Source organism: Rhinatrema bivittatum, chromosome 1, assembly GCF_901001135.1.
Source record: "Rhinatrema bivittatum chromosome 1, aRhiBiv1.1, whole genome shotgun sequence".
NCBI classification, from domain to species: domain Eukaryota; kingdom Metazoa; phylum Chordata; class Amphibia; order Gymnophiona; family Rhinatrematidae; genus Rhinatrema; species Rhinatrema bivittatum.
This window is the reverse complement of record NC_042615.1, coordinates 489,882,050-489,907,045: the sequence shown is the minus strand read 5'-3', so window position 1 is coordinate 489,907,045 and position 24,996 is coordinate 489,882,050. Positions and strand designations below refer to the sequence as shown.

General features: G+C 42.6%; 1 protein-coding gene across 8 annotated transcripts in view; it reads right to left on the bottom strand.

The window, feature by feature from the left end:
* Positions 1-24,996, bottom strand: part of CCDC171 (coiled-coil domain containing 171) — a 982,183-nt gene that overhangs the window by 638,435 nt on the left and 318,752 nt on the right. For 6 of the 8 annotated variants that reach the window (XR_003857717.1, XM_029608527.1, XM_029608555.1 and 3 more), the window contains exons 14-15: positions 23,940-24,107; positions 15,501-15,689 (exon numbers count right to left, since the gene is read on the bottom strand). The exons of 1 other annotated variant lie outside the window; for it this stretch is intronic. Coding sequence is in view for 6 of the 7 variants with exons in the window: in XM_029608527.1 (XP_029464387.1) it covers positions 15,501-15,689; positions 23,940-24,107 (357 nt within the window). In the remaining variant the exon portion in view is untranslated. The remainder of the gene's footprint in view (positions 1-15,500; positions 15,690-23,939; positions 24,108-24,996) is intronic. One more of the 8 variants, XM_029608546.1, reaches the window with a different exon arrangement.

Sequence of the window (24,996 nt, the reverse complement as noted above, 5' to 3'; positions counted from 1 at the left end):
TTACAATACAGCCGACCTCCAGACATATCAACAACCTGCCCACAAAAACGTCAGCTTAAACACCTTTGAACCCGTCTCTTCCACAGAAATACAAACCATCCTGAGAAGAATGAAACCTTCATCTCATCCTGCAGACCACATCCCCTCCAAACTACTTCTATCTGTTCCAGACACAATAGCCACCTCATTGAAAAATATCATCAACTGCTCTCTAGCCCAAGGAACCTTCCCAGATGATCTCAAAATGGCCTCAATCTCACCGCTCCTAAAGAAACCTAACCTAGACCCGAAGGACCCTAACAATTTCCGCCCCATAGCTAACCTCCCATTCATCGCCAAGATCATGGAAAAACTAGTGAACTCTCAACTCTCAGATTTCATCGAAGACAACAATCTTCTCTTCACCCCACAACACGGCTTCCGAAAAAATCAAGGCACAGAATCCCTCCTCACCTCGCTGACAGACCATATCTTACTGGGCCTCGACAAAGGAAACTCTTTCCTATTGATCTTGTTAGACCTATCCGCAGCGTTCGACACTGTCAACCACGCCATCCTCCTAAACCAGTTGTCGTCCATAGGAATCTGCGGCACCGTCCTATCTTGGTTCAAAACCTTTCTCAATAACAGAGGTTACAAAGTTAAACTCCAAAACAAGGAATCCTCAAGATTCGACTCGACCATAGGAGTCCCACAAGGTTCTTCATTATCTCCGACTCTATTCAATATTTACCTGCTTCCTCTCTGCCAACTTCTCACTGACCTCAATCTAAAGTACTTCCTATACGCAGATGATATTCAAATCATCATCCCCATCAAAGACTCATACTCTAAAACTCTTGACTACTGGGAATCATGCCACCAAAAAATCAAACAACTACTCAACAGCCTTCACCTCATCTTAAATTCCTCCAAGACAGAAATCCTACTCATCTCTCCTGAGAACAATACACCTAACATTGCTCTTTCTACCAACCTACATACCACACAAGTTAGAGACTTAGGAGTGTTATTGGACAACCGGCTAAACTTCAGGGCACACATCAACAAAACAACCAAAGACTGCTTCTTTAAACTCCAGGTTTTGAAAAGGATAAGACCTCTCTTCCATGCTCAAGACTTCAGAACGATCATCCAGGCAGTCATTTTTTCAAAATTAGACTATTGCAATTCCCTATTGCTAGGTCTGCCTTCTTCCTATTCCAAACCATTACAGATGGTGCAAAATTCAGCAGCCCGACTACTAACAGGCACAAGAAAAAGAGACCACATATCACCCATCCTGAAAGAGCTACATTGGCTACCTGTATACTTCCGTATCATGTACAAAGCCATATGTATCATTTTCAAAACTATACATCAATGCACTTCCCTCGATCTTCAATTCCCTCTCCAAGTATACAACTCGACAAGACCTACCAGAGATGTTTATAGAGGCACACTCCAAGTTCCCCCTGCGAAATCGACTAGACACATTACCCTAAGAGATCGCGCCACCTCCACAGCTGGCCCCCTTCTGTGGAATTCCTTACCCACAGATCTCAGACTAGAACCCTGCCTCCTAACTTTTAGGAAAAGACTTAAGACTTGGTTATTCAAGCAAGCTTTCCCAGACACAATTTAATGACACAATCCAAGGACACAATCCAAGGACTCCTCTAAAACATCCAGCCATTAATCATGCCATTTGCACATAACTTGTAATTTGACTTGTATATCGTTTAACCATTTTATTCTTTCCTATTTCTTCCTCTTCACCAAGTTTTGCTACCCTTGTTAATTGTAACTGTACCTTCGGTCACCTCAGTTCTAGTTTGATGTATTTAATGCACTCCCGTTTCATGTAAACCAGCAAGATATGTTCTCATGATTGCCGGTATATAAAAACCTTAAATAAATAAATAAATAAATAAATAAATAAAAGTATTACTCGATGTATATTTTAGTTTGCCTAGTTTATGGGTAAACCTTATTACCTATTATATCAGTTTACATGTTGTATTGTAAAGCGCCTTGCTGAATTATTGTTATCTGTAAACCGAGGTGATGTGACACACGTGCCGCGGTATATAAAAACCTTTAAAATAAAATAAATAAATAGTGGTTAGAGCAGCAGGCTACGAAGCAGGAGACTAGGGTTCAAGTTCCACTGTTGCTCCTTGTGACTTTGACCCTCCATTACCTCAGAGACAAACTTAGATTGTAAGCCCTCTGGGGATAGGGAAAAAAGTGTGAAAAGTGAAATATAAAAATCTAAATAAAAAAACTAAGTATGTGGGTAACTTGTACAGCAACTTGTACCTTTATGGGGGAGACCTGAATGGTCCTTTTCTGCTGTCAATTTTATGTTTCTCTGTTATGTTTCTATCCTGGTAAAGGCTCACCATAAACCAACGAGATAATGAGTGCATTGTCCAGAGGAACAGTTGGAATCCCATAGTGCTGAACCAAAGACTCATGGATGAATCTGCCTCCAGTGCCAGCAGCAAGAAAAGCCCGAGTAACAACATGGGTGTTCCCGAACAAGAAACGTATGGGTATCAGAATTTGTGGAGAGGAGCAAGGTCAATCCAGGGTGGCCTCTCCCACCAGGCCTAGGTCCTGGAGTTTCCTGGGTTGGCCAGGCAACAATTCGCAAGTGTCCAGAAGCAGATGATTCACAAAGAGCAGGAAGCAGACACAAATTGAGACGTTGGCGCCTCTGCTTCTCTGTTGTTCACAGCTTGAGGCACTCTATCTGCTTTGCCTCCACTGGAGCTGGGCCTGGCTCCAGGGGTGACCTAGAAGCCATCAGTCACTGGCGAAGTGAATAGGGCATCAAGCCAACCCCCTCTCTCGAGCCTGTTCTTGGATCTAAGGAGCAGGCATATGGTTAGGCTGGTTAATCCCTCCAACCTATCAAGCAGGTCCCAGCCAACCAGCTCATCCTTATTGCGTTCCGAGAGCCCTTGCGAAAAGATTTCAATTAGGCTATTGCTGCCCCACTGGAATTAAGAGGCCAGAATGTGGAAATGCACCATGTATTCGCCCACAGGTCAGGAGCCTTGTCTGATCTGAAAGAGCTCAGATGCCATGGAAGCCATGAAGCCTGGCTCATCAAAGATCAGGTGGAATTTGAGCAGGAAGTGATTCAGATCCCCTAGAAGTGGATCATCTTTCTCACAAAGGGGTGAAGCCCAGGCCATGGCATAAGAACAGGATATAAATCACTTTGACCTGATCAGATGGAAACAAGGGTCTCTGAAGTTCAAACTGCATCTGGCACTGATTCAGGAAGCTTCAGACTGTTTGCAAAGTGATTTTTGAATTTTCAATTTATTAGCAAAGTGAGAATTTTGAAACAACATAATGAGCAGCCTTTAAGATGAATCATGTTTGTTTTGAGCGGTGGGTGTGGCTAATATTGGTGATTCCAGGGTGTAAAAATTTGGGGGAAGATATCTGTAGTTTGGGAAGGTTTGTATGGTATTAATGTGTATGTGTCATGTGATATTATGTGTGTTTTGAGGGGTTAAACTACATCTTATGAATGAATAGGTGTGATGTGAGATTGTGTGTGGTTTTTGAGGGGTTATTTATTTATTTAGCAACTTTACTATACTGACATTAGAGGGTACATCATGTCGGTTTACATCAAACAATAGGTAGGGTTAAATTACATCTGATTAATGTTGCATTGAAAGAAAAATGTTACATTGAAATTAAAATGCCATTTTGAAATATTTTTTTATAAGTGAACTGGAAGTGTTTGATAAATAATAACATTTTTGTCAAATGAACAATTGTGAGCTACTATGAGAGACTGTTCCTTCAGGATTTTTTGATTATTGTATTGTGACTCTGGATACGGTTGTAGCTTTTATATTTCACCAAATTTCCATCATATGGTGGAGGCAGCTGAAGCATGGGTGTAGTAGGCCGTAACATGGGTGCTGGTGCAGGAGCTGGGAGGAGCAGAGTAGTCAACCATACCCTGGAGATACCAGGATATGGTGTTCAGTTGGTCCTGCTACTGCCAGCAATGACGGAGGCCTGGAATGAGTCCACCAAACTCATGGCCTCAGCAAACTGTGATGAATGGCATGGAAGTGGGACCTTGATGCTGCGGCGCAGTTGATGCTGCCACGTAGGTGAACCCATGAGGCTTATATCAACAGCTGACAAACATACCCTGTAGCTGGATATGCTGGAGCTTCACCTATACCAGCCACCTCCCCTGCAGGTTGATCCCTTGGGTTCTGGCAGTCAGCAGAGCTTAGGTGTGTCCCTAGGGTGGGTCAAGAGAGCAAAAGTCCAAGGGCATGCCAGGGTCAGGATAGGCCGAAGTCGGGGCAGGTGGCAGACAAGCATGGAGGAGATCTGAGGCAAGAGGTCAGGCCCAGGCAGCAGGTAAGCATGGTCAAGTCCAAGGCAAAATGTCAGGTCTAGACGGCAAGCAAATGTGGTCAGGTCCAAGGTGAGAGATAAGGTTCACGTGGCAGGCAAACGTGGTCAAGCTCAAGGGAAGAGCTGAATACTGAAATTTCAAGCCAGAGAAGGATGAAGACACACAGCAGACACTGGAACAAGGAGACGAGGCAAGGCTGGATGAGGAAGCAAGGCAGGAACAAACAGGAACCACAAATGCAGGAGACCCGTTGCTAAGGCATCTGATGCTTCTCTGAGGCTGCCTTATAAGGGGAAGGCCCGGTGATGTCATCAGAGGGCACCAGCGCTATCTTCCCTCCATGGACCCTTTAAGAAAGTGCATGTCGGGCACGCGTACAGCTAGAGGCAGTTGGGGGAGCAGTTGTACGGCGGCATCCCAGCCGTGGTTGGCAGCAATATATGTCTGGTAGTATCGTGGGGGGGGGGAAGGCAGATCACAGGATGGCCCTGCGAGCCACCGAACTTTACACATTTAATAGCTGGGGACTCAGCTGAAACATCCCCCACACTTAGTGTAGCAGGATAGCACTAATACCCCAACCTTTAAACAAATTATTAAAAAAAAACCCAAAAACTCTTCCCACAGACCCACCTAGCCTTCCAAAATAATTAAAAAACCAGGTAGCCTGGTCTCCAATGATGATGAGACTCTTGCCACGCTCAAGGCTGATGGCATTCACTGAATTTGGAACCAATCCTGCGACATGACCAGGAAAATAAAGTTTAAAAAAACCAAAACACCAAACACATAGGACCAACCAGCCGACATCAGGATAGCCAAAGATGACAATGTTCAGGGAATGTTTCAAAAGAATAAACACCACACTAAAATTTAAACAAAGCATCTATGAATATAATACCCACAAAGGAGCGTACCTCTTTGACACACCTCACCTCTGGGGCATCCCTTTAATCCCAATATAAAAGTTACCATTCCTACATGCCTGCTGCCCTGAGCATGTAGATCATGGAGGCAGCTGCAGAAAGCCCAGAACAGGCTGATCATAATCCTTACTACCTACTTGCTGGAAAATCAGCACAGCCCTCTAAATCCTCTGGGGCATCCCTTTCGCTCCATACAGATTACATCAATGGGGATATAGCTCACCTCCCAGAGTATACAGGACAAGGAGGCAGCCAAAGGAAGCCCAGAAAAACAAGCAAGGGGCGCCTAAAACAGGCCGATTTTTTTTGTTTGTTTCTGAACACCTATAAAATATACCTTAAAAGAACAAAATGTATTTTCTTATATAAGAAACAATTTTTTTTAAATCTATAATAAAAATGTCATATAGATAGATACAGATACAGATATATAGGGGTATCAGAGTGTTGTGCTATATTTTCCAGGAAGATTGCTCCCTATAGTCATCCTTCGGTAATTGGTCCCTTACATATAAATGACTGCAAAGTTCACTCAATAACTGATATTTAAATACATTCTGTAAATGATCTGAAGAGCAATTCAGAATGTTTCATATGAATGGGAATTCAGAATGCAGACATGAAGTCTTTAATGAATCTGAAAAGCTCTGTGGCTCACCTAGTATAGCTACTGGCAAATAGGTCTTTCAACTTGGAAATCTTTTCTTTTAATGGAGTTTGGCAAAACATCATCTTGTTCATATACAATCCTTGACTGTATTTTCTCTCAAACTTTCTACAACCACAACCTATATCTTCTTTAATACATAATCAATGAAAGAAGATTATTTTCAACAGAATAAAGTTGCAAAGCTACTTTTTCTCCTTAAAAAATGGGAAGTGTGTGCCCCCTGGCGGCTTTACAGTGCTCATGATTGCAAATCTAGATTTCATATGATTTTGGTTTATATAAGTGAAATAAAAATACTGGGATAAGAGGAAAGCTATCTAATGAAAGATGACAGACAGTACAGTAGCTTAAAAAATGTAAGCACAAAGAGTATCCAATTTGCTTTCAATAGTTACTTGTTTTCAGTGAGCAAGCTCAACAGAAAACTGCAGGCAGCATAATGCTGGAATATAGCCAGAAAAGTCTGGCTGAAACTTCATCTTATGAACTTATTTTTCAACACAATCATACATTTTCATGACCTAAAGCAAAGTGTCTCATACACATCTCTCTCTCACCTTGCTCAGCATTCTCTCCTCTCTCTCAACACCCAACCCTACTCTCACTATTCTCCTTCTTTCAATGACTATACCCTCTCCCCACAGTCCTCACTAGTAGCTCTTTGTACATAACTTTGTAGTCTTTAAAATTAAAACAATAGAGTTGCTTACCTGTAACAGGTATTCTCTGAGGACAGCAGGATGTTAGTCCTCACATATGGTTGACATTATCAGATGGAACCCCAATGTGGAAAACTTATGTCAAAGTTTCTAGAACTTTGACTAGGCACATTGAGCATGCCCAGCATGCCCTTTATCACAAGTCCACAGGGTGTCCCTCTTCAGGCTTGTAATATAGAATTACATTTGAAAAGAAACAAAATAGTAGAAACCCAACTCCGCAGGGGTTCTTGGAGAACACCTGTTGAGGGTAAGCAACTCTGCTTTCTCTGAGGACGAGCAGAATGGTAGTTCTCACACATGGGTGAATCCCTAGCTACAGGCTGCTTCCCAACACAAAAGGGGACCAAAAGACACCGAACTAGGTGCCAATGGGCACAACAAAATCAGTGCTGTTGGTAACAAAGGGGAGACAGCCTGAACCCAAACAATAGGCCCCTAGGTGAGAAACTTGGGCTCTAGACCTCAAACAGGTTCCAAAGGATAGACTGACTGAACCTACTATTATGTCGGCCAACCCTGTTCAGGGATGTTCCCTCCATGGGAACTGCTCACAAGTAGGCTCTGACAGAATGAGTCTCAACATGACCCCCAAGAAGCAGTTCCAGAAATGCAATCTGCTAGCCAATTGGATAGGGTCTGTTTAGCAACAGCAATGCCCAACATATTCTTATCGAAAGTAACAAAGTTGGGTGGACTGTCTATGGGCCTCTGTTCACTACAGACAGAAGGCTAAGGCTTGCTTGCGGTCCATACTGGCAGTGCTTGATTGCCTTAGTGCGAATGGGGCTTGAGAAAGAATATTGGCAGGACGATTGACTGGTTAAGATGGAAATCCATCACCACCTTACGCAAGAACTCAGAGTGCATACAAAAGACCACCCTGTCATGATAAAACTTAGTATAAGGTGGATAAGTAACTAAGACCTGGAGCTCGCTGACCCTGTGCGCTGAAGTGACTGCCATCAAAAATATGACCTTCCAGGTCAGGTACTTCAGGTCACAGATGCATAGTGGTTCAAAAGGAGCTTTTATCAGCTGAGCTAACACCACGTTGAGGTCCCAAGAACAAAGCGGGAGGCCTTAGGGAAGGCTTCAACTGAAGCAAGCCCCACACAAAACATACAACTATAGGCTATACAGAGATGAGCGTACCATCCACACCTTGGTGGTATGAGCCAATTGCTCGAAGATGAACTCTAACGGAATAGGTTTTCAAGCCAGCTTTCGATAGGTGTACAAGGTAATCAAGCAGTTTTTGTGTGGGGCAGGAAAACAGATTTAGGGCCATCTGCTCACACCACATGGAAAACCTCTCCAAGTCAGTCCATAGGACGTTCTAGTGGAAGGCTTTCTAGAAGCCACCAGAACCCAAGACACATCCTCTGAAAGATAAAGTGGCTACAGAATTAGCCTCTCAACATCTAGGCTGTGAGCGACAGGGCCTGGAGGTTGGGATGCCACAGCCTGCCTTGGTCTTGCATGATGAGATCTGGGGAAGTTCCCAGACTGATTGGTCTCCAGATGGCCAACTACGATGGGAGTGGAAACTAGACCTGTCTCGGCCAATGAGGGGCTATGAGAAACATAGTACCTCTGTCCACACGAAGCTTCAAAAGTCTTTACCACTAAGGGAATTGAAAGATATGCGTACAGAAGACCCTTGCCCCAATACAGGCAAGGGCATCCAAGGCTGGTTTGCCGCCTGACCTGTACAGGGAGAAGAATTGAGGCACCAGCGAACAGATATATATCTGGGCCTCTCCCAGAGGCAGAATATCTGATTCTCTACTCCCCGGTCCAGGGATTACTCATAGGGTCTAAAAGTTCGACTCAGGCTGTCCACTACCACGTTGTCTGTCCCGGCCAGGTACATGGCCCTGAGCGTCATCCTATGGGACAGGGCCAGAGACCAGATCTGGACCACTTCCTGACACAGGAGGTATGACCCCATGCTCCCCTGCTTTTTGCAATACCACATGGCTACCTGGTTGTTGGTTTGGATCAGGACAACCATGTTGGACAGCCAATCTCTGAAAGCCCATAGCGTGTACCTGATCGACCGAAGCTCCATGAAGTTAATTTGACAAGAGCATTCCTGAGCAGCTCAAAGACCCTGGGTACAGAGCTCATCTACATGAGCAATCCATCCCAAGATAGATGCATCAATGTTTAGGACAATTTGATGAAGGAGACTCTGAAATGAGATCCCCTGTTCCAAATTGAAAAGTACCTGCTACCAGGACAATGAGTCCCGGAGAGACAGGGTGACTCAGATGCAATCCTGGAGGCTCCGAGTGGCTTGGCACCACTGTGACCTCAGGGGTCCATTGGGCTCTGCACATGTAAACGTGCCAAGGGAGTGACATGGATAGTTGCAGCCATATGGCCCAACAGCCTCAACATGTGCCAGGTTGAAACATGATGGCTCTGTTGAATCTCTGCTGCAATAGTTGCCAAGGCAACAACCCTCTGGCAAGGCAGAAAGGCCTTGGCCCGAGCTGTATCTAGCATGGATCCTATGAAGTCCAACTGAGGTGATGGGCTGAGATGAGACTTTGAGTAACTGAGAACAGACCCTAGTGACTCCAAAAATTGAAAGGTCAAGCACATGGACCTGACAGTCCCTGGCCTGAGATGTACTCTTGACTAACCAATCATCCAGATATGGGAAGACATTCACTCCCAGTCTCCGGAGGTGCGCTATCGCCAAGGCCAGGCATTCTGTGAAGACCCATGATATGGATGCGAGTCCAAACAGCAACACCCAGTACTGGAAGTGCTGTTTTCCCACCACAAATGTGACCGGGGAAGATCTTGATATGAGTGTATGCGTCCTTTAGGTCAAGGGAGCATAGCCAGTCCCCTTTTTGCAAAAAGGGAATCGAGGTGCCCAGGGAAACCATCTTGATCTTTTCTTAGAAACTTGTTCAAGGCCCTTAGGTCTAGGATGGGATAGAGTCCTCCTGTTCTCTTTGGAATCAGGCATTATCTGGAGTAGAATCCCCACCCTCTTTGCCCTGGTGGAATGGGCTTTATCGCTTTTTCGTAGAGCTTATGACGGGCAGGATCAGAAAAAAACAGCAATAAAGTAAGAACATTCTGAATTTAATTTTAATTTGGTTTTTTAATTTAATTTTTTAATGTTGAATATTTTTAAATTGTATCATCTTATTCATGACTATTTTACTTGCTTATGTGAACCGTTATGATGATATTTCTCCAAATGACGGTATATAAAATCAATAAATAAAATAAGAGGGAGGAGAGCTCTGCTAGTAGAACCTCCTGATGCGCTACCAGCCCCCAATATAGGTACTGAGGGCAATGTGGCAGGACACCTAATAGATTCAATTGGTACCCTTGGCAGACGATGGATAGAACCCATTAGTCTGAAGTTACACTGAGCCACTGGTTCGCAAAGAACTGCAGACTGCCCCCAACTGGAAGGTCCATTGTCCCAAGAATGGGCAAATGTTTTATGCTCCCTGTGGCCCAGTCAAAACCCCATCCCCGGAGTTGACTGAGGAGCCAGCTGGGGCTTGGAGGCTCTCTGCTACCTGGGATGGCCGTGGAAGCTCTTATGGATTTGATGGGAGTGAGGAGACAAAGGATTGAACTTCCTTTGGTGAAAGAAAGAATTCCTTGGACCCAGTCTCACCGGCCTCTTAGATGAGAACAGGTCTGGAGTACTGGCAGAGAGTTGTTGGAGGATTTCATGGTGGTCCTGAAGTTGGGCCACAGCATCCCTCACCCTATCTCCAAAGAGATTCTCTCTTCCTGTACCTCTAATCAGAGATCCGAGGCCCGCAGCTATGCCATTCTGTGGGCGCTGATTCCCACTGCAGAGACTCTCAATGCCATCTCGAAAAAACTGTAGGTCCCTCAGACCTCGTGTTTTCCGCATTCCAGACCCTTATGCATCAGTGACATTAGGGTGCCCTGCTACTGTTGAGATAGCTGCTCAGCCACCTCCTGCACCTGCTATCAGATGTCCCGCGAGTATTGGCTCATGTAGAGCTGGTAGACTGCAATGCGGGCAATAAGCATGGCATCCTGAAATCCCTTCCTCCTCAAGAGTGTCCATCGCTATATGGTCCTTTCCCGGGGGCACTGAGGAATGAGTCCTAGAGTGCTTGGCCCTCTTGAGGGTGGATTCAACCACCACTGACTGGTGCGGCAGCTGATGCTAATCGAAACCAGCAACCTTCTGGACGATATAAACCCCATCTACCTTCTTATTAACAGGAGGCACTGTGAGAGGATGTTACCATATACTCAGCAGCAACTCCTTAAGGATTTCATGTACCGGGACCATCAAAATCTCCCTAGGAGGCTCCATGAACTGAAGGATCTCAAGCATTTTTTGCCTGATATCCTACTCCATCAATAATTGAAAAGGGATGGCCTCTGCTATCACCCTCACAAAACCTGTGAAGGTCAAGTCCTCAGGCTAAGACTTCCTTTGCTCCTCTGAAGAAGGGTCTGAAGGGAGGCCCTTAGGGCCGGACTCCAAAACATCATCCCGTCAGGTATCACAGCGCTCCTCATCCTCACTGAGGGTAATAGGGGATGGGGCCCTAGGTGCTCGGCCTACGTGCAGAAGTACAGGCACCGGTAGAACTGGATGGGAGGGTGGCAGACCTCGCCATCTCTGCCAGCCTCTTTGGAGCTTCCTTCTCAGAAGAACCAGCAATGACCACTGTATTGGTAGGGGAAGGCTTCGATAACCCACCAGGTGCCCATGCTGTCCCGGGAACAGATGCCAGCTGGGTTGGTAATGCACTGATGAGCAAGTTTAGCTTCTCCAGAAGCAGTATGAGAGCAGGCAGTACCTGGTCCAGTGCCATCAGTGCCAGAAGACCGAATCCCTGCAGCACCCAGTCCACGGCTAGCTGGACTCGGCACTCCAGCTCCTCCTCAAATGTTGCCGAAACCAAGACCAACTGGGAGAAAGGAGGGGAAACCAGATCTTTTTCGGACCCTTGAGATGGATCGGTGACTGGCAGCAGGATCGGTGGAGCCTATCGCAGACCCCTGGCACCGATGGAGGATTGGCACTTCTCACCATGGGGTCGCCTTGGGGTCATTGCAGCAAAATGTATTCCAAGCTACTATATTAGCTAAACTAGACTACTGTAACTCTATTTTACTAGGTCTACCGAAAAATGCAATACAGCCACTGCAGATGCTACAGAATGCAGCTGCGCGACTCCTCACGAATACACACCGCCACGAACACATTACTCCAGCTCTTCAATTCCTACATTGGCTTCCGATCGGATTTAGAATAATCTTCAAAGTCCTCACCCTTATACATAAATCATTATACAATCCAGACATGAATTGGTTCTCTGAATGTTTTATATTCCATACTTCAGTCAGACCTATTAGAAAAACGCACCTGGCGAAACTAACTACACCTAAATATAAACAAATAAAACATGTCGCAACGAGAGAACGAGCATTTTCGATTGCAGGAATTAATCACTGGAATAAACTACCTACAGATCTACGCCAAGAACCATGCCACAAGAAATTTAAACAGAATTTAAAAACATGGCTCTTCAAAAAAGCATACAATTTGTGAACTCTTTCCATGTTGTTTCTGATATCATATCATGACATTGTATAGAATAATTTCCCATTCCTTCATTCAGTTTATTTGCCAACAACTCTTAACACTCATTTTGGTAACATTTATTTCAAAATATACTGACTATAATAGTAATAATCAGTCTTTTAATCTTGAATTTTCAAGAAATCACTAATTAGTATGAGTTACCCTCACTTTCTGTCATTATTGAACTGCTATTTCTATACTGATATTTTGATCCTCCAGTACCCTATTTTGATATTTTGATCTTCCAGTACCCTACACCTCCTTGGATGTATTGTTGAGTTTTATCATGTATTAACCTAATGTATAAGTTACATTATTATTGTTTACAAACTTGTTTCGCTATAATTTAATTTTGATTGTAAAGCTTGTTGCTAATTTAATGTTCTCTGTAAACAGAGGTGATGTTTGCTAACGAACCGCAGTATATAAAAATCCTTAAATAAATAAATAAATAAATAAATAAATAAATAAATAAATAAAATATGGTGTATCCTGGAGCCAGGCACCTTGCATCAATGGGGACTGGTGCCAATGCTTCTTTGGCTTCCCTCAATTCTTGGCCTGGTCCTTCCCCAGTGCCGAGATCGATGATGAGGAACCAGACGTCCTCTGTCTGGAGGAAACTGATGGAGGTTGGTCTTCAGTGCCCTTGTCCACTGGCAACATCGATGGAACCGACAGTCCCACAGATGTTGATGGCTCAGTGTCCATTGGTGCGGCTCCTTGGTCCTTCGAAGCCAATGCCTCGGACTTCTTCAACCTGAATTGCTGTTCCATCTTGCTGAGTCGAAGCAGACGTTCCTTTGGGATCATCTTGACGCATAATTGGCAACCCCGGATGTCATGCGATGCCCCTAGGCAGAGGACACGTGTCATGTGGATCCGTAATGGACACAGTCCTCAGGCACTGGGGGAATCACGAAAATCTGGACCTGGCCATGATGGATGAAACGGGAACTAACGAGCACTAACGAAAAGATGATGACGGCGGGGCATTGATGGCTGGCAGGCAGTGATGCACCGCCGCCATGGGTGAATCAACAGTAAAAGGAAACTTACCTGAATCATGACTCGGAGACACTATGGAGAGTACAGAGAGGGACCCTGTGATAGAACGACAAGGAAAAACCTGCGAAAAATGCGAGATAAATGAAGTTTTCCCCAAGGCCAAAAAACAGCCAAAGTGAGCGCACTCATACTGCGATGCTTACAGCTCCGCTGAAAAAGAGAGACTCAAGAGGGACCCCGTATGGATGTGTGGTATAGGGCATGCTGGGCATACTCAGTGTACCTAGATAAAGTTCTAGAAGTGTGGATCCATAAAGTCTTGAGGATGTGAATGAAGAGTAGAGGCATGGGGGTGGCTTGCGAGAATGACGGCTACTACCTGATGATTAATAACCTTATTCAATAAACATACTCACGGTTAATGCGACTCCAACATTGTTCTATGCTTCAACGGCAAGAAGAAATATGGGAAAAAGGATATGCATTCACAAATAAGCATGGGAGTAGCTTGCATGTTGTAGCGGTTACTACCCCAAACCAAATTAGCCTGCTACTTCACTTTCAATGCATATCCAAGCAGTTCTCTGCTTCAATTGCAAGGGAGGAATGAAGAAAAGAGGATTTATATTCAGACAACAACCAACGAGGACTAAATTGCACAGGCTGGGTAAACAAATAAGCATGGGAGTAGCTTGCTTGTTATGGCGGTTACTACCCTGAACCAATCAAGCCTGATACTTCACTTTGAATACATATACAGCACAGCTCACTGCTTCAACGGCAGGGGAGAATGGAGAAAGGATTTATATTCAGACAACAACCAACAAGGACTAAATTGCACAGGCTAGGTAAACAAATGAGCGTGGGAGTAGCTTGCTTATTGTGGCGGTTACTGCCCCTAACCAATTTGTTTTGATACTTCATTTTGGTGCAGCTCCAGCACTGCTCTCTGCAACAGGGGTGGGGGTGGAGGGACATTGGAACCGGGGAGTTACCAATAAGGGCCCTGACCTCGGCGGTCAGAGTAACAGATAAGTGTGAGAAAAATAAGTATGAAAGCTTGCTGGGCAGACTGGATGGGCCGCTTGGTCTTCTTCTGCCATCATTTCTATGTTTCTATGTAGAAACTTTGACATAAGTTTTCCGCATCGGGGCTCCGTCTAATAATGTCACCCATGTGTGAGGGCTACCATCCTGCTTGTCCTCAGAGAACTACAGCAAATGTAATGGGCAAGCTTACATCAAGGATGTATAAAGAACCTCTGGGAGTATTTTAACTAACGTGAACCTTAATACTGAAAAACCTTTATTGATTTTTCAGGGAATCTGATGCAAAGAGCAGGTGGTGTCTATTCTCATTTCTCCACTTTTGGAAATAGTAATTTGGTGTCTATTTACTTTAAAGGGTCAAATGCTTCCATTTGACAGGTCTGCAAAAAGTGACATTTTCTACAACAGATAAATTCTATACATTAACACTGAGTTTAGGGGACAGATCTTTTTCCTGTGTTTACCATTCTTAAAGAAAAGAATATCAAAATGTTCTGGAAGGTTAATGGAAAGGAAGTAAATAAATACATCTTACATATTCAGGAGCCTATCACAAAATAATCAATCTATATGAACTGATTTAGTGATCCCTTTTAATAAACCCTTTACAATAAATCTCAGCTATAACAAACCAAAGTCCTGCCACCCAAAGACATTCTTGTACAGTATTTGTTATGAGTATCAAATTCTATTACAAATCATTTTATATCACGTTTGTTGGTTCCCAGATATTTTTTTTTTAAAGTCTCACTGTATTTAGTAATGCTGTAGCTTCATTTTGGATTTCTGTGAGATTCCTAAAAACTGTATTATTATGCTTATACATTCCCCTCAATCTATACCTCTAGCCATTGAGTATACCATCTGTGGAGAGGGAAAAAAAACCAGCAGGATCTAACTAAGCAACACATTCTGTTATGAACTACCTTATGAAATGAATGACTTATGTAGGAAAGATCAACAGAAATATATATTTTTTTATTTGAAAGTATACTAAAATTCTCAAGTAACTTTAAATTGGTATGAATCTCTGGAACTACTTTATGATTCTGAAATAATGTTAAATATTTAAGGAGAAAAGTCTAACGTGTATAGTTCTCTGGCTAGCGTCCGATACCTGTGCCTTTGCGTGAACCTCAGCAAGGAGAGCAGAATAGTGTTGTTCCAGCTCCTTTTTCTCTTTGTGCCAAGAGCTTTCCTTCTCTTTAATCTGGTCAGTCACCTTATTCAAAGTAGCTTCATGGGTCTGCTGAAGCTCCTTCATAGTGTCAGATTTGTTCTTACAGGTATATTCTAGACTGGATGCCTACATGTCAGGCAAAGAGAATGGAAAGAGTCCATTTCAAATACTTATTCTTAGGATATCACTGGTTTAAATCCTATGTTATGAAAAGATGTTTGCTATATAAACTCTTGCATGACATTCTCTTCACAAATTAGGGATGTGAATCATTTTTCAACGATTAAAATTATCATCCGATAATTTTAATATCGTCTTAAATCGTTATAGAACACAATACAATAGAAATTCTAACAATTTATCATTAAAAATTGTTAAATCGTGTTAGTGCGCACTAACTCCCGTTAGTGCGCACTAACAGAAAATGATACAAATTGACACTTTCCAGGTCAGTGAAGGTCAGTTAGGAATGAATATGTATTCCTATTGGCTGGCTGCCCTCTTATCTATTGATGTTACCAAGGTTCCCACTGAGGTGATGGTTGGGGAGATGGGAAATGGAACTGGAAACTCACGAACACCAACAGAAAATGATACAAATTGTTGTCACTTCCCAGGTCAGTAAAGGTCACTTAGGAATGAATATGTATTCCTATTGGCTGGCTGTGCTCTTATCTATTGATGTTACCAAGGTTCCCACTGAGGTAATGGTTGGGGGGATGTTAAATGGAAACAGTTGGAAGCTTGACAAAAAAAGTAATGTGATGATCATCACTCATGTGACTAGAACTTGTTTGTTTATTATTTTTGTTAGCAGGCATGTGAAATGCTAGTGCATGTTGAATTTGCCAATCACTGTGCATTTTAGAAAGGTGGTCCTGGCTGGAACTACACAGTTCAAATATATGTGGTAATTGATTGTTGGTAAGTGTATTTTTTAAGTAGCCACACTGGCCACCAGTATGTTTACTTTTCCTCCTACTTAACTCACTAGCTCAGCTTTATAAGAAGGGCTTCTCTGCGTGTGTGTTGCTTTTGTTTGGTGTGAGGAGAGCAGAAACATCAGATCTTTATTCAATCTACTACAGTCATCTATTATATTAACCTACTCAATTTTTTTTAAATGATTTACTATATCACTGAATTAATAATTAATTATTATTAGGTGGTGGTGAATGTCTGACTAGGCTACTAGCCTAGTGTCACTGGTGAGGCTAGTGGCATTTTAGCAGAATTATAATTTATTTTTATTAGTACTGCAGCATTAATATATTCAAGCCTAGGTAGGCAGGCAGTGCACCACTCCAGCAGTCACATCATTGCTTCCTGTGCATTGGATTATGTGCACACATTGACTCCAGCTTGGGGACAAGGCAGGTCTCCTTTACTGCACACATTGACTCCAGCTTGGGGAAAATGGCAGGTCTCCTTTACTGCACACATTGATTCCAGCTTGGGGATAAGGCAGGTCTCCTTTACTGCACACTGACTCCAGCTTGTGGAAAAGGCAGGTCTCCTTTACTGCACCCATTGACTCCAGCTTGGGTACAAGGCAGGTCTCCTTTCCTGCACACATTGACTCCAGCTTGGGGAAAAGGCAGGTCTCCTTTACAGCACATTGACTCCAGCTTGGGGAAAAGGCAGGTCTCCTTTACTGCACACATTGACTCCAGCTTGTGGAAAAGGCAGGTCTCCTTTACAGCACACTGACTCCAGCTTGTGGAAAAGGCAGGTCTCCTTTACAGCACACTGACTCCAGCTTGGGTACAAGGCAGATCTCCTTTCCTGCACACATTGACTCCAGCTTGGGGAAAAGGCAGGTCTCCTTTACAGCACATTGACTCCAGCTTGGGGAAAAGGCAGGTCTCCTTTACTGCACACATTGATTCCAGCTTGGGGATAAGGCAGGTCTCCTTTACTGCACACTGACTCCAGCTTGGGGACAAGGCAGGTCTCCTTTACTGCACCCATTGACTCCAGCTTGGGGAAAATGGCAGGTCTCCTTTACTGCACACATTGATTCCAGCTTGTGGAAAAGGCAGGTCTCCTTTACTGCACACATTGACTCCAGCTTGTGGAAAAGGCAGGTCTACTTTACTGCACACATTGACTCCAGCTTGGGGACAAGGCAGGTCTCCTTTACTGCACACACTGACTCCAGCTGTGGAAAAGGCAAATCTCCTTTACTGCACACATTGACTCCAGCATGTGGAAAAGGCAGGTCTCCTTTACTCCACACATTGACTCCAGCTTGTGGAAAAGTCAGGTCTCCTTTACTGCACACACTGACTCCAGCTGTGGAAAAGACAAATCTCCTTTACTGCACACATTGATTCCAGCTTGGGGAAAAGGCAGGTCACCTTTTCTGCACACACTGACTCCAGCCTGGTGTTGTGATCTTCATGTACACAGTGCCCTATCCCTATTAATACCAGGAGTGTTGTGATCTTCCTGCACACAGTGCCCTAACCCTGACACCAGGGGTGTTGTGATCTTCCTGCACACAGTGCCCTATCCCTATTAATACCAGGAGTGTTGTGATCTTCCTGCACACAGTGCCCTAACCCTGATACCGGGAGTGTTGTGATCTTCCTGCACGCAGTGCCGTATCCCTACTCAGTGCAGGAAGATCACAACACCCCCGGTATCAGGGATAGGGCACTGCGTGCAGGAAGATCACAACACTCCCGGTATCAGGGTTAGGGCACTGTGTGCAAGAAGATCACAACACCCCTGTTATCAGGGTTAGGGCACTGTGTGCAAGAAGATCACAACACCCCTGGTATCAGGGTTAGGGCACTGTGTGCAGGAAGATCACAACACTCCTGGTATTAATAGGGATAGGGCACTGTGTGCAGGAAGATCACAACACCCCTGGTGTCAGGGTAGGGCACTGTGTGCAGGAAGATCACAACACTCCTGGTATTAATAGGGATAGGGCACTGTGTGCAGGAAGATCACAACACTCCTGGTATTAATAGGGATAGGACACTGTGTGCAAGAAGATCACAACACCCCTGGTATCAGGGTTAGGGCACTGTGTGCAGGAAAATCACAACACTCCTGGTATTAATAGGGATAGGGCACTGTGTACATGAAGATCACAACACCCCTGGTGCCAGGGTTAGGGCACTGTGTGCAGGAAGATCACAACACCCCTGGTATCAGGGTTAGGGCACAAGTTCTAGTCACATTGACTGATCACATTACTTTTTTTGTCAAGCTACCAACTGTTTCCATTTCCCATCCCCCATATACTGTCAGTGGGAACCTTGGTAACATGAATAAATAAGAGGGCAGCCAATAGGAATACATATTCATTCCTAAACTGACCTTAACTGACCGGAAAAGTGTCAAATTGTATCATTTTCTGTTAGTGCGCACTAATCGGAAAAAACGATTTTTAATGATTTTTTAACTAAAAAATCGTGCCAAACACGATTTTCTTCTCCTGCCAGACGATTTCGATCGTTAAGACGATAGGGCACACGATTCACATCCCTATCACAAATTGAAACTGAAAACTAGACAAAATAGAGACCTGTCAAAATGATTATTTCCATACACATAAAATTGTATTATGCTTCATTTGCAAATCTATTGCATGGAGTTTATACAGTCTTCACACCCTTGTACATTTTTCATATCTGCTTAAAAAATATAAATCAAAATGCATTAAAGTAAGCGTTAGTTTTACTAATCTACAAACATACCTCACTTTCATCATGAAAGACCAATTATAAAAATATTCCAAACGTAATCAAGAATACAAAAAAGCAAAGCTTAGACTGCATAACTTGGCAAACTTCTTGACTCAGTACTTGGTGGAGGCCCCTTTGGCAGCAGTAACAGCCGTGAGTGTCTCCCAAACATTTTTTGGAAAGCATTCCAGATGATATTAAAAAGATTGTGGACCTAGTATGCACAAAATTTAGAAGGGAACATAGGTAAATGCAACCTTGCATATCTTATCCAAGCAAAGCTGTATTAGTAAAGTATAATTCGCAATATATCATTTGAGACAAAAAATGCTGAAAATGTATGTCATTTTTGACAATTTCTCGTAAGCTACATTAGTAGGATTTTGTGAATAAGGAATAGATATGGATGAAGTAGGGAAAAATGTTAAAATACCAGATAAGAGCTCTAAACAATCATCTTATGATAGAAGCAATGTTTATAACTTATAAACTGTTTATATTTGTTAACATCTTATTTTCAAGTTCCGTTTATTACAACATTTTGGATAATGCTATAAACGTTTTGCCTCTGTATTAATAAAAAGTTTATTTTAGAAAAAGGATAAATGTCTCCAAACATTGCCTAACAGGATGGTACTAATTGTGTGCATTTCTTTTGGCAGAAAAGCTCAAATTATTCAAGTTGGCTTGGGATCTTCTGGGGGCTGTTTAAGGCTTGATTCAGGTGTGGGCCACACAAAGACATTCACTTTCTTCTTGCTGAGCCACCCCCATTGTTGCTTTGGATTTTGAGCATAGGATCATTGTCCTGCTGAAAGGTGAATCTTCTCCCCAATCTGCCATAGCACTGCAAATGGAACAGATTTTCCTCAAGCATCTGACTGTACTTTGCACTATTTCAGTGTTTCCCAACCAGTGTGCCATGGGCAAATTGGTGCTCCTACAAATCTGTTCAAGTGTGCAGTGGGAAAGTCACCACTGCCTAATGCTCAGATCCAGGCCAGCATGTGGGCTTTGCTTTCAGCACCTCACAGCAACAAGAGACACAAGTGGTGGCTCAAACACGTAGGAAACCCCTTTCTGAGAACATGTGCAATCATGCATGCCTCCTCTTCCTAGCTACAATATGAGCCCCAAAGAGTGGTAATGAATGGGCAGCATGCAGGATATGGAGAAGTGGGCCTCACTTTGTGCAGCACTTTGTGAAATGTCTGAAAGGTTGAATATAAAAAACAAAATAAATAAAAATAAATAAAATTTCAAACAGCACCTCCTCATCTGCCCTCTCCTGAGCCTCCTTGAGTCCTTCAAGCCTCTGTCTTATCCCCAGGCTGAGTGAGACAGGGAAAGCGTACACTGAGCACTGAATGTGACTCTCTGAGTGTTGGGAGCAGCAGCAGTGAAGGAGCTCTGGTAGCCACATGTGGCAGCCAAGGTAACTAACTTAGCCAGCTGCCCACACCAGACTGACTTCTCCCTTCTCCTGTACTTGCATATAGAGAAAGCTGGTCCATTATGACGGGTTCATGTATCTCTCTGCCCCCTTCTCCCTATGCTTTAAAATTTGGAAGAGATTCTGATAGGGCTTTCAGTGCTTCCCTGGCTCTTCTTTTGGCCGTATGAGTCCTCTTCATGTCCTCACTACCTGCTCGGTGAAATCTGATGTACCATACAACATTTTTGTTAACATAGATATGTCTTTGGTTTGAAAACGTTGGGAAACACTAATCTTGATCTTCATAAGCCTCCCTGTCCCCACTGCTGCAAAGCATCCTTACAACATAACGCTGCCACCAATATGCTTTACTGCAGGGATGATGTTAGAGGGTCGATGTGTTGTGTTTGTTTTATAACCACACATCGCTTAGCACCAAGATCCAAAAGATCCACTTTGGTTTCATCAGAGCACAAAACCTTTTCCCATATGCATGCAGTGTTCTCTGAATGTTTCTTTGCAAATGTTATGTGGCACATCATAAGGCGCTTCTTCAGCAGTGGCTTCCTTCTTGCCACCCTTCCATACAGGCCAAATTTGTAGAGTAATCTTGAAATTGTTGAACAGTCACCATTTTCCCCAGTCTCAGCCAGAGGATCTTTGTAGTTCTTTTAAAGTAATCTTAGGTCTCACAGTGACCTTCTGCAATAGCTTCCTTAACCAATGGCAACTGACTTTGGATAGACAACCTGATCACGGAAGCGTCTTGGTGATGCCAAACTGTTTCCAGTTTACAATAATGGACCTGACTGTGCACCAAGAAATATGCAAATACACTGAAATTTTCTTGCAGCCTTTCCCCAATCTGTACCTTTGGATAGTTAGAGTTTTTGGCAGCTCCTTGTTGAATATGTTTAGATGTTTGCTTCAAATTCATTTCATATGACAGAAACAGTTTGATTCTTCATCCAGGTGTATTCGAATCATTTCAGCTTCGGTGACTGGACACAAGTGGGCTCTGTTTAACTTATAATGGGCCTAGATAAGGACATTTTTTGAACCAGAGCAAATTTGGATTTATCATCGTAAAGGGCTGTGCAATCATCACTTTTTTTGGGGGGGGGGGGGGAGGATTTAAATTACTTTTGGAATATGTTTATAATTGTTCTTCCATGATGAACATGTACAGTATGCTGTGTAGATCAGGGAAACAAGCTCCAAATTTAATACATTTTGATTTGTATTGTTTAGACAGCAGCATGTGAAAAGCATACAAGGGTGTGAAGATTCTTGCAAGGCCCTGTACATTATTAATATCATGAAGAGAGACTTACTTAGAAAGAGAGAACTCTCCTATAAGCAGTAAAGCTCATCTACAGTGAGACTTTCTGTTCCCTCCATACAAGATGATTTCCGTTAAGCTGTATCATCTAAAAAAAGTCTTAAACCCCTAACATATCAGAAAAAAATTAACTCAGTAATTACACTGAAAACAAGTAGAAGGTCCAAATTCTAAAAAGCCTTGGCTCTATCTAATTCTTTGGATCATGAAGTTGCTCTGGCAGCTTGCTGCTATGGAGAGTTCAATGTGCCGTGCAGAGATTTATCTAATGACATTATGCCTCTCTACTCACTCAGCATCAAAAACTGCAAAAGTCCAATTGCCTTCCATATGTCCATAACTCCCCTAGCCATTTCTAAGTAATAAGAGGAGAGGACACAAACCACAACATAAATAAATATGCAAACATCAAATGATCTAGTAAGGTTTTTGCAAAAGAACTGAAGCTAAAAAGGTCAGAGCCTCAGAATTTTTGGACTGGTAATATGATACACAAAATGAATGAGTTCAGGCCAGGCAGGAACTCATCTCCTCTGAATGTGTTGTAACAGTGTCTATGAAGTGATGGAAATTTGCATATTATATCTAAAAACTACTACCATTAACCTCTCATACATCTTCACAAAGAAAGAAAATGTTAACTTGAATCCCTTTCTCCCCTCAATTCCTAACTGTATTTACAGAAAAAAAAAACCACACTAAAATGACCTTTGAGCTTCCCATCATCCTCTCACTAGTGAAAGCAAAGCCAAATCTATTGCAAGCTAGCCTGGTCTTGAACATGGGCCAGAAGACTCGCTCATAGATTCAACAGATGAGAAACTTATGAAACAATTCTTCCTTTTCCTTAAGGACCAAAGGTCAGTACAGCTAAGATCTGGAAACTTTCTACCAGACCACAGATATACAGTGCTGACCTAGTTAACAGAGCCTGAACATGAACCTAGATTAGGAGTGGCACACAACAGTCTATATACTAAGCCAAATAATTTTACTGAAATGGATTTTTTTTTCTCTTCTAAGATGTTTCTTTTGGATAAGCAGAAATGTTTGGCCATCTGAAAGTACTCCTATAATGCCAGTGCTACTTATTGAACAAATATGGATTTAACAAAAGGAATGTTAATATATGTAGTTCATGATGAATTCTGCATATATAGGACAATACAAAACAATAGAGGGAGTTTAGAAGCAGTATAAAACAGGAATGATTGTCTAGGGCAACTGATAAATATATATGTATGTTATTGTGCAATTTTAGTTTTTTAAATAGTTTTTAAATTCTTTACCATTGTCTAATAAAACTTACAACATTAATCATCTTTCAAATCATTATCCTATTTTAGGGTTCTCTGATGGATAGGTACCCACATACCATTTTTATTTCATTTAAAGCCTAGATCCAATGTAATATATATATATACACATATATAACCACCATTTAAAAAAATTCAGATTTTACAAGCCAACTGTCCTCCTCTTCACCCCCATACAATGTTCCTTAAGTCACTATTATCTTGTTTCTGCTTCATGCCAAGATAAAGAGTTGGTTTATTAGTGCAAATGACTAAGTCCTTTGAATTGCTTCATCAGTAAGATTAATTTATTTTCATTTAATTAGGTCCCTGTGGCTAATATTGGCTAGTAATATTAGCATGCCCTGTAAAAAAAAAGTAGAGCTTAGAGACTTCATACAGACTTCAGTCACATTTACATAACCACAGTAATGGCATCAAACTGAGTTGTAGACATGCTATAATTAATGGCGTTGAATTATTAACATCCAAACTTTTTTTTTTTTTTAAACTAAGACAACTGTCACTCCCTCTTAATGATACTATGTTGTGGACAAATGTCATGGAATTTAATCGAGGTATCTGGTGCCTGAGGACAGTTACCTTCTCATTAGCCCTGTTGAGATCTGAGATGAGGAAATCAACATTCTCCTGCAAGACTGCACAGAGCTCAGGCCAGGAAAATTTACCCAGCATGCCTTCTGGTTGTTTTATTAGCACACAGCCTGCTACCAAACGCTGATACAAACTGTAAAGGAAGGTGAGCTTCTCCTATAACAGGAAATAAAAGTAATGAAAAAAGGACAGTATGAAATCCTAGAAGATTCCAAACAATATATGTATAGTATGTTATGTATATTAGCTGTTATAATTTGATTTAGATTGAAATTCGTGCATTTTTTTTTAACACTAATTTAAACAAGATTTTAACAAGATGTATTCCTCCAGCTCAAAGGAAAAAAATAAATGTATAAAACGATGGTAACTAAATACAATGTACAATTTCTTAATTTCCTGTCCTCCTTATCCTGTGTTCCTTTTTCTGGGTGCTGGAACTAGATAGAAAACAGACAGTAAAAGAATTAACTCTTTAAGCTTGACAGCAATGCTACAAAATGTGTTTTCAGAAACCTTGGTTTGTGCCCAGGGGCGGATTGGCCTATCGGGGGATCGGGCATCCCCCATGAGCCGGTTGCACTAGTCACGTGGTATCTCCTGGGCCGGCCGGGGCAGTGAATCCCCGGGCCGGTCTTCATCGGGAATCCGCCGCTGTTTGTGCCTACTGCTGAAAGAGGGTCAGGAGCACATTACCAAGATGCATAATTTCATCTGTAATTTACAAGGACATTAAAGTATGAATAAAGCATAATCACCATCCTACAACTCCAAAGTGGAATGGATGATGAACTCAACATTCAAGTCCTGTGATCATGCAAAAATCCAGTAGTGACCACAAAAAACATTTGTTCACCCATTTTCATTAGAAAGTAGCCATGTGACTACTATTTCAAAAAGATTTGTAGCACACTGCGCACAGTATCTTTAGAAAGATATACTGCATTAGTTATAATGCAAAAACCCAATGATGGAGTGGATCACATTATGCCTGGGTGAGGATAAAGTGTGTGCATGCTGGGCTAATATAAATCCTAAAAATGTC